Raw genomic sequence first — 11,133 nt, 5'->3', positions numbered from 1 at the left:
TCGGCATCATAAGTTTTCATATGTCAAGGTGTTTTAGCCCCTTCCCCCGACACGAAGTCACTATAAAAAAATAAAATAAAAATAATACAATAAATAAATAATTGTTTACAGGATGCACAAAGATTGGATAGCTGCAATCGTTCGGTTTGAACAACTCTTTGATTTGGGAGCTTATCGCCTGTAATTGAACAAGTTACCATGGCGATACAACGCCCTAACATGCAGAAAACCTCCCCAGGACGTCGTTAACGAAAAGGATGAATTTTTGATGGAGTGCCACTGGTCCGCTGAGGGAGTTTTGAGCCGATTTTGTGCGGTCTTGGCCCCGACGTCAATGGAGACACGAGCTTTGATTATCGTTTATTTTCTTATATTTAACCAGTATCCCAATAAGTCTCCCTAATATAGGGAGCCGTTTCCCACAGTGTGTAATATACTTATAACAACTCTCCATCGGTTGTTACCAATATGTTTTACGCTTACAATTATTTTGAGTATAAATTACCAATACTGTCCAGTGCCTTTAATCTTTAAAGAATCTTGGGATGGAACCTTGGGACGTAGAACTCACTTCTTGCATCGATCGGTGAGCCATCAAAGGTACTCCTTAATGTATTAATTCCAGTACACATCAATGCCGCCCGGCCACAAGGAAAATTTGTCTCATTTCGAACCGAAACCTTCAGCTACCTGGATTTACAATCTTACAGTTGAATAACACTCAAGTCCCCACCCGCTATTTGCCGACATGGTGCATCCTGTATTTTAATTCGTCACATGACATACATGTATTTAAAGTAAGATGTAGGCCTATGTCTATGTTGTGTTGTATTGTGACAAAAGCATCAAAGTTACCCGAAAAAGACCGACTACTGAATGTTTTTTAAGAAATCGGAATACGGTTCAGCATCTGAACAGCAGTCCCCCCCCCCCCGAACACCCTGGTCAATGAGCTCACCTGCCGTCGATTTCACCAAACTCTTCCTAACTTAGGATTAATCTTAGGACTTAAGACGAGTTAAGTTCCGTAACCATAGACGTTAGGACGCATTGAACCCATAAGTTAGGACGGATTACTCGTCCTAACTCGAGTTGGGATTAATCCTATTATAGTTTCGTGAAATCGGCTGCAGAGGGCTTTTCCATCGTCGTAGAAACGAAGTGATATTTTCTATTGTAGAAAAACTGGAACAAAGTTGTCTACATCATATTTCGCCTTTTGGTGGAGTTTCGTGCTACACGTGCTCCAGAGGTTTTTAAATAAGGGGATAAAAGGGCACCGACGAGTTCTTCAACTGCCGTTTAAAACCGGCAGGGTCGTGGCCGTGCGATAAAGTCCAGAGCCGCTCAAGGTTAGCGGACAAAAATCATTTCAGAGTGGACTTGGAATAATAAAAACACCACCAGCAACAAAAAACTGTAGGCGAGCAGATTAATTCTTCCATTCATCTGTTACAAAACGAAACTATTTTAGAGTTATTGGCGCATTCCCTGTAGATTAATGGCGTCCCCTGTTTCTTTTGCTGTCTAAAATTCCCTTCTCTAGAGAATCTTCTACGTTCTCGTTTACCATTGTATGAACCCATTGTCGTTATCTATTATAGAAAAACTGGAACAAAGTTTTCTATATCATATTTACCAAAGCTTTGGTGGAGTTTCGTGCTACACGTTCTCCAGAGAATTTTTTAATATGATTTTTGAGTGCAATAAGGAAATAAGTTACACTAAGACCCAGTGGTTTAAATCGCTTATTACTTACGCAAGGTTATCAGACAATATTAAAGAATACCACCAGAAACGAAGAACTAGTGAAGCAGATTAATTTATTTAATTCATCGGAAACTATTTTAGAGTTATTGGCGCATTCCTTGTAGATGATGGTGACCCCTACGTTTCTTTTGCTGTCTAAAATTTCTTTCTCCAGAGGATTTTTACGTTTCAGAGAATTTTAAAATTGTCCTTTTGAGTATGCAGAAAAGAAATAAGTTACAAAAGATCCAGTGGTTTAAGTCGCTCAAGGTTCTCAGACAATATTCATTTCGGAATGGACTTGGAATAATAAAGAACGTCACCAGAAACGCCCTGTAGGTGAAGCAGATTAATTCTTTCATTCATCTGTTACAAAACGATACTATTTTTATTATTAGAGTTGTGGACGAAGGCCTTTTATGTGCCACCGGTTTCTTAAGTTGCTGTCTAAATTGTGTTATTGTGGAAATTATTCTTTATGACGTCATTGTGGGACTTATTCTTTGACACGCCACAGCATAGATGAAGTTATATAATAGAAAACAACTGTTAAAACAAATCTGAAGGGAAAGATTTGCCCGCTCTGATTACAAAATCCTCAAAGTCCAGAAATATTTTCTTACCCTCTATTTAGGGTAAGTGTAATAAACGTGCTCTTGAAACATGTCAACTTTTATTATTCTGCAACTGAATTTAGAATAAAGCACTGCAGCTGCAGCTTCACCCATTTCTTCTGAAATTGTTTTCATTGTTCGACATCTCATCTTATATATGCACCATTATACTTTTCTCGAATCACTGCCCCAATCTTTTAGATTAAACTATTTCTGTGACGTCACTCTATTGTTGAAAGTGTAGATTATTTTTACGAATCTACACTTTCGTTACGAATCTACACTAAGTGTAGATTCGTTACATAATCTACAGTTGAGTACAGATTCACTTAAGTAAAAGTAAATTTGTCTTTCTAAACTCAAAAATATACATGAAGGGCAACAAACACAGCTGAAAATAAGTTAGCTTTCATTTTACAGTATAATTTTCCAGCTTAGAAAAATCACTTTTTAGTAACACAATTTATTGTTAGCTGAGCAAACTGACATTGTACTTGATAATTTTGCAAGCACTACAGTATGCCTATATATTTTGTAAAATAATTATAAAATGTGACCAACCGACGTTTGAAAACGTATACGAAATAAGATATACTAAGTGTTGTTTCTATTGAGAAATCCATTTCATTGAAACCAGTTTCAATATGTCACATATTAACCAATGAGGGAAACAGTCTTAGTCAGAGAATAGACTCTAAAGTGTAGATTCGTGAATACAATGTACTCGCCTTCGGCTTGTACATTCTATTCACGAATCTACACTTTCTCGTCCATTCTCCTTAACGTATTTCCTCAAGTTCATTTCCAATGAAAACACAGTTATTTCTTTATCTGACAATAAGCGTCATGGAAACCCTTCCCAGGGGCAAGCAGGGAAGAAGACATGGCATGGGGGACTGAACGGGGGTGGGGAGGAGGTTGGCAGATGACCCGGGGGTGGTTCTGATGCAGGGGGCTACACCCAACTCTGCCCACATCAGTTTACGCAACTGCTTTTTAGGACCTTTGTTTTCATAAAATACTTTTATTTTGTTTCCCATCAGGGTTGAAACTCATGTTGGCTCTTATGAATAATCGTGTGATATATCAATTCGGTTGAATTTGCCTTGTACTACTTTTGCCGAGGCTCAGATGTTTTTTGTGGGGAAGATGCTACTCCAGGTATATCTTCCACAAAAAACATCAAAATAATTATCGGCTCAATGCACACTTGCTGAGGGAACCATAACCTTACAAGCTTTGCTTCTTTAAGGGTCCCTCTACAGTTCCATGACTGTCCATGCTTATTATTCATTTAATTAATCTTATCAAACAAATATTTATTTTTTAACTTCCAATTTACATTGCCTTTGATTTGATTTTTATTGTGATTTTGATACTGTGGAAATAAAGTGATTGATTGATGTACTTTAAATTTAATGGTTCTACTATAGGTAACATAAATTAAAACACATTTTTTCCGGGACAAAACTCATGATGGCTCTTCTGAAGAATTTTCCGATATTAATGTGGTTGTACTGCCCTTGCACCCAATTTTGGAGGTTATGTACTTTAGATGAAATGTTTCTATATAGGTGACATTAAAAAATGGTAATCCTTTTTTTCCCAGGGACAAAACTCATCTAGTGGCTTTTGTGAAGGATTTTCGGTTATTAATTTGGTTTTATTAGCTACATTTATGAGGCTATGTACTTTATATGGAACGGTTCTAGGTAATCTTAAAAATAGTAACCCTTTTTTCCATGGGGACAAAACTCATGATGCTTTTATAAAGATTTGTAGGATATATCAATTTGGTTGTATTGACCTTTACTATTTGAGGCCTTGTACCTAAAATGAGTTTTTTTTTCTAGGTGACATTGAAAATATGTCTCACCGGTAATCAAACATAACTTGTTTAGAATGTAAGTGCATCGGTCATGGAGGTGGGTCTTGGAAGGTTGCTGGATAACCTGATTTCTATTGATTTCGTATGAAATTTCACGAATCTCGAGATCCGACAACGTTAGGGTAAATTTAACACTTGAAGGCATGTTATACCTTTGGTAATTTCTTTACAAACAAGCAAACGACCATAATAACTTACTTGGTTAGAGCTGTTATAAAAACATAGGCCTACATGTGAGAAACGACTCCATTTGAAGTAGGGTTGTTCAGGAGAAATAGGTAATGTCCATCCAAACAATTTTAAGTTTTTCTCACTCATGTCTGAAAGCACACAATTCTATGCAACAAGGTTGTTTGTTCCTTTCGTTATTTTCTTGCAACGTCGAGCTCAACTTTTCAAATCAGATGTGTTTTTGTATGCAATGATGTTGGGCTAAACCAAGTGAGAATTATACTTGTCCTTGACAATTACCAAAAGTGTACACTGCCTTTGACGGTATTGGGCCAAAGGTGACTGTCCAACCAATGAACGTTTTTAAGCCAGCAAATTAGCAAACCGAAAGACCGGCCGATTCTGAGGACCTCTGACCGAACTATACCGAGGACGTCCAATCGACGGACCGAGGCCGTCCGACTGACTGACCGACCAACCGAGGACGTCCGACTATAACCGAGGACGTCCAGTTGCTCGACTGACCAAGGACGTCCGACCTATACTTACCGAGGACGTCCGATCGACCGACCGACTGATGACGTCCGACTGACTTACCGAGGACGTCCGATCTACTGACTGACTGAAGACATCCAATCGATTTGGGACTTCCGATCGATCGCAGAAAAAAAATAGTTTGACAAAGAAACAACCATGCAAGTCAGACATAAACAAATTAAGACGAAGACATGAATCGCATTAAAATAAGCCAACAAATAAAGAAAACTTTACAAGAGTTGTGATCTTTCATTAACTTGTACGGTGACTGAACAGTTGAAAATATAGCACGGTGTACAACATAAAGGCATACACATTTTACGTTCAGTACAATACGCAATTAATATTTATATATTTTTTAATTTGAGTTCGGCGTACGTTGTCGGTACATGGAGTTGCAATTATATTTTGATTAGAAGACTCAAATAAAACGACAATATTATACTCTGTGTTAAACCTCTTGTAAAACAAAATAATAAAAAACTCTGTTGTGATTAGTGAAAAGTACACTGCTCTAGACTTACAATTTTTATTAAAAATATTGTTTTTCTGATAATAGCCAACTTATATATAAAATAGTTACTGGTAACTATAAACCTTAATATACTTTTCTCTAGAAGACGGCCAGAGCATACTGATCGAAACGTCGAGTTGAAACCAACGATTCTTTTCAGAACCACCCCAACTCATTAGAGAAAGGCCTAGTCATCACATGGTGTTACCACAAACCTTTCTTTATTGTTATATATTTTGTAACTTTTTCTATAGTAATTTGGTGCTGATAACAATCGCACTGAGAAATTGTTTTCTACTGTTAAAGTTGGTTGGAGAAAACAAAAAAACTGTGTTCGAGACCGTCCTTTAAGGGACAGTGTTTTTCCTTTTTTCCATACGATTACATATATCCGATATAGATGTTACTTACTTGGTAACAAAGCAACGGAGAGCTGTTGATTAGTTTAAAAGATTGTGCGAAACGGCTCCCTCTGAAGTAACGTAGTTTTAGTTTTTGAGTCAATTTCTCACTAAAATAATAAAAGACTTCTAGCCAGAAGCCTTTTATTCCTATCTTAAAGCACACAATTTTGTACAACAAGGACGTTTTTTCTTTCATCATCATACAGATGTAATTTATACACAATATTTTTAATAACCTGCAAAAATTCGCATTGTTGAGATATCAACGAAACTCCAGAGCAGTTTTGTCCACGTAGGAAGAACACTCCGTAACTTGAATAGTGAATACACAATCTGAAAAACGTATCTGACTGTAACGTTTCTCAGATTCAAATTTAGGGGATAGAAACTGGTATCTTTTTCCATAAACACATTATACTTCGAAGAGAAATGATTCTCAAAATGCTTTATATCGAAATATGCTGTATCTGTATACAAAGCAAGTTTTTATTGACATTAACGTTTTATGAGTGATTACCAAACGTATGCCTTATGGAAAGGTTTGCAGTAACACCATGTAACGACTATCTCTAATGAGTTGGGGTGGTTCTGAAACGAACCGTTGGTTTCAACTCTCGTATACTTTTACTTTCCCTTTAATGTAGTTCTAAATCACAAGCGAAATCCTTTAAAGCCTATGTCAGAGCCATTGATCCACCTGGCTGGATAGGACGAGGTGTCGAGGCTCAACAGAGCGACGAATTCAAGCTGCAAAGGGCCAGTTTTCCATTTTGCTTAATATTACATTCATGTGCGTGTCAGCAATTAATTGCATTTTGTTGGTTGGGTTTTGTACACTATTGGTAATTACTCAAAATAATTGCTAGCATATACAAGTTTATTGGTAACTTGAGAGAAATGGAGAGCTGTTATTGGTTTAAAAACCTTTTGAGAAACGGCTCCATTTGAAGTAACGTATGTGTTTGAGGAAAAGGTCATTTCTTATACTCAAATATTAAAATGATTAGGCCAGAACTCAAGTTTTTTTAATACATTTTTTTTTAGACATCCGAAGGGGGCTTTCTCTTTCATTATTCTCTTGCAACTTCGATGATCAGTTGAGTCAATATTTTCACAGCTATGTCATTTTACGCATGTTGGAATACACCATAGTGCCTAGTGTATAGTGCCGTTACACAGCTATGGGTCCATAAGTTATGATGTTTTTGGTGTTTTTTGCTATGTATATATGTCGTCAACATTTTAAAACTAATGTTCGAAATAGAGTTCGTTCTATCACATAGACACATTCCTTCCAATGTCTCGATAGAAATACCTGCGTCATAATTCTCGAAGTTGATACACTTTTGATTTGGAACAACTATTTTCAAATAATAGGTGTACTTAAATATTTTATAAGTTGCGTAATATACTAGTAATACGTGCTTTTTCCATTCGTGTTTTTAAAATTGTGACAACGCTGACTGTAAAAAAAAAAAAATTATAATGGGCAAAATCACTCACCCTTTTCAATCTGCAGATTAAACATAGTGGATTAAGTTCTTCGAAAAGTAATCTTTTAATAACCTAATTAAAACAGCAACAACAACATTTTTTTTATAACTATAAAGTAGTTATTACAAGTACCTCGCAGCCCATCAATTCGCCCATTTAACCAAGAGGAGATCCGAGGTCGAATTAGGTTTTATGGTGTAATCATCAATTAGTCCAAGTAGATTTTGGGAAATTACATTTCTCAACCTCACAAAATGTTGCCAATTTTAGCAAAATTCAAATCATGACGTCATCGGACATGGTTTGTACATTCCAATGAGTCTTTTTTTTTGCGACAGTCAAAAGGTAAACAGTACTGTAAGATTAAAAATCATCAAAGTATGAATGAACAAAACATTATCTGTACACAAAATGTACATAGCCATTTGTTTGAAATGTGACGTCATGTTTTTGGATGGTTGCAAACATTGCCCAGTGATGAATGACCTTAAAGACACTAGACACTATTGGTAATTGTCAAAGACCAGTCTTCCCACTTGGTGTATCTCAATATATTTATGCACAAAATAACAAACCTGTGAAAATTTGAACTCAATTGGTCAGCGAAGTTGCCAGGTAACTATGAAAGAAAAAAACACCCTTGTCACACGAAGTTGTGTGCTTTCAGATGCTTGATTTCGAGACCTCAAAATCTAATTCTGAGGTCTCGAAATCATATTCGTGGAAAATTACCTCTTTCTCGAAAACTATGTCACTTCAGAGGGAGCCGTTTCTCACGATGTTTTATACTATCAACCTCTCCCATTACTCGTTACCAAGTAAGGTTTCATGCTAATGATTATTTTGAGTAATTACCAATAGTGTCCACTGCTTTTAAAACGCAGTGTAATTTTACGCTTTTGACGTAGTTTATTGTCCGTTTTCATGTGGCCTCTTTGGAAAATGAGTGGATCTTAAAACTGACTTTGACTTTCTGGAGACCATTTTTAAGATCTCAAAGTCGAACTTCCTTCATATACTTGCTAAATCGACTGACTTATAGCCAACTTAACTAGGAGATGTTTGCCGAGTATCGAGAAATCTGGTTTAAAGTTAATGCTTTGATCTTCCCGGTGACATGAAAGAAAATCAGTGAGTCATCAGTTTCTCGATGAAGACATAAAGATGAGAAGAGTGTACTGTTCGAAACGTCCATATCAAAGGCTGTCTTCAGAGCCAACACTTCCCCAAAAGAGATTTTATATACATGGTTGTACCAGCAAGTTTACTATTTATTTATAGTTAGTTCTAGGCTTCAAACATCACTTTAGTTCCTCGTTGAACTAAATAAAGTGATAGTCATTCACAAAAATGCTTAAATTGGATGGATCTTTCTCATGAGCCGCCGGTTCCAGAAGCAGAGAACTTTGATGAAACCTTTTCGTATACGAGGGCTGGTTGCAGCGTAGATAAACGGATTAATGGCCGAGTTAACCCATACAGTATAGTATACGGAGTTCCAGAGGAGCCACGTAAAATTGGGCTTTTTCACGATGAATAACAGCTGCACAACGTAGTAAGGGACCCAACTGAGTGAGAACATACCCACGATGATGGCCAGCGTGATGGCCGCCTTCCGGTGTTTCTTGTACGACTTTCTGGTGTCCAGGTTTCGGTTGATTTGCCCGGTCGGAACTTTTGGCTCCACTTGTATTAAACTAGACGGCATTGCTGGGTCGATGGGGGCGTTGTGTGATGTTGCATCTGTGACTGTGCGAACCAGGGTCTTGGAGCGCTTCAGAATGTTAGCGTACACATTGATGTTAAAGAAAGCCAAAAAGATGGCAGGAGTAACGAAGCCGACAAGGATTTGAAGTATGTTGTAGTGGAAGATGTACAGTACACCGAAATCGCAGGTTACCGAGTAGATCACAACGTCCTTGCTTTGAGCCCAGAGACCATTGCCGAGGACCGGTACGGCAAAGAACAGGAGAGACACTGACCAAGTTCCCCCGATAAGGACACCCGAGAGTACCCTGCTCTGATACTTCTGATACTTTAGGAACTTCGTAACCAGAAAGTAACGGTCCATACTGATGAGAACGATAGCAAATGCAGATTGCATGCAGGCGGCATAATCTAGAATTGTCCAGAAGGTGCAAACGGCTCTCCCAAATGGCCAGTTGCCGAAATATCGCCAGAGATTGTTGAAGATGAGAGAGTTGAGTCCAACGCATAAGTCGGCACTGGAGAGGTTCAAGATGTAGTGGTTAGCCACGTTGGATCGGAGCTGTTTGTCACCAAGTATCACGATGAAAACCAGAATATTACCAGCTGCAGACAGCAACCAAATGAGCCAAACGAGTGTCGAGATTACTAGTTCTATCGGCAGTGGATGTGAGAATTCGCCAAGTAAATCATACACATAAGACGACTCCTCCACGATGAATTCAGTGTTGTTCTCCATTCTCACAGAGGGTTCAGGAATCTTATTTAGCTAATAATTGAGTTGTTTCAATTGATGTGTTTCAGGAGAAACAGTCTTTCGTTGGAGCGAAATTTCGTGAATGTCACTGTGCAACCAAGCAGATACTGGCTCGCGCAGGAAGTTTGCACAACAGTTTTTCATCACAGACGTTATGTTTACGAGTCAGGTATTTGTCGAGATAAAACAGGTGGAAATAATGTAAAATGCAGAGAATCCGAAATGGACATGAAACATCTGTAAACGTCTTGGTGAAGGCCCCACTGGCTTCTGAATGAAGTAGATTCTGTTCAGGCTCCTCACCAACACTTCTACAATAAACCAAACAAGCTACTGTCTCGTCCAATCGCATCACTCCTTTATTGTTATTTGCAGTCACTCGTTGCGTTGTTATAGTTACAGCACATCAAGATGAAGCTAATGACCTGTGGGGCAAGGACGCAATAGGAATGATGCAATACAGGTTGCAGTTTTATTTTATTTTGTATACAATACAAAAATAATAACATCGTGATTTTGTGATTTATTGTCAAGGGAGTATGTCATTGCTGTATGAATATACGGTTAATATTATATACCAGTAGGCTTATGCTAATATCATTTTGATTTTTAATATCTAATATTTTTATATCTCTCAGAAACCGAGCAAAAGGAAAAATCAATACACATAATTAAATAAAATCAACTTACATCAACAAACTTACAAACACAAACAAATTAGAATAACATATTTTAAAAGCTAAATAATACTACCAACGGGGCAATGACAAGCTAGGAGTGATGTTGTGCAGCTTGCATTGGTTCTTAAAGGCAGTGGACACTATTGGTAATTACTCAAAATAATTATCAGCATAAAACCTTTCTTGATTATGAGTAATGGGGAGAGGTTGATAGCACAACACATTGTGAGAAACAGCTCCCTCTGAAATAAAGTGGTTTTCGAGAAAGAAGTAATTTTCCACGAATTTGATTTCGAGACCTCAAGTTGAGAATTTGAGGTCTCGAAAGCACACAACTTCGTGTGACCATGGTGCAACAAGGGTGACTTTTTTTTCTTTAATATCTCGCAGCTTCGACGACCGATTGAGCTCAAATTGTCACAGGTTGGTTATTTTATGTATATGTTGAGATACACCAAGTGAGAAGACTGGTCTTTGACAATTACCAATAGTGTCCACCGTCTTTAATGAATATGCCTACATATAACATTATGATTCGATACTTGTCAAGGGAGCGGGCCACTGCTTTCGATGAATACGGTAAATATAATTATTTTATACACGAGCAGGCTTACGTTA

The 11,133-nt window shown here is 37.6% G+C and overlaps 1 protein-coding gene across 1 annotated transcript; it reads right to left on the bottom strand.

The window, feature by feature from the left end:
- Nucleotides 1–8,725: 8,725 nt before the first annotated feature.
- On the bottom strand, nucleotides 8,726–9,817 carry LOC117299454 (muscarinic acetylcholine receptor M5-like). Its single transcript, XM_033782994.1, has one exon. It carries the CDS (start codon nucleotides 9,815–9,817, stop codon nucleotides 8,726–8,728), a length of 1,092 nt encoding a protein of 363 aa, XP_033638885.1.
- Between the last annotated feature and the right edge of the window lie 1,316 nt (nucleotides 9,818–11,133).

Source organism: Asterias rubens, chromosome 1 (assembly GCF_902459465.1).
Source record: "Asterias rubens chromosome 1, eAstRub1.3, whole genome shotgun sequence".
Classification (NCBI taxonomy): Eukaryota; Metazoa; Echinodermata; class Asteroidea; order Forcipulatida; family Asteriidae; genus Asterias; species Asterias rubens.
The sequence above is the reverse complement of the archived record's forward strand: the minus strand, read 5'-3'. Positions and strand labels throughout refer to the sequence as shown.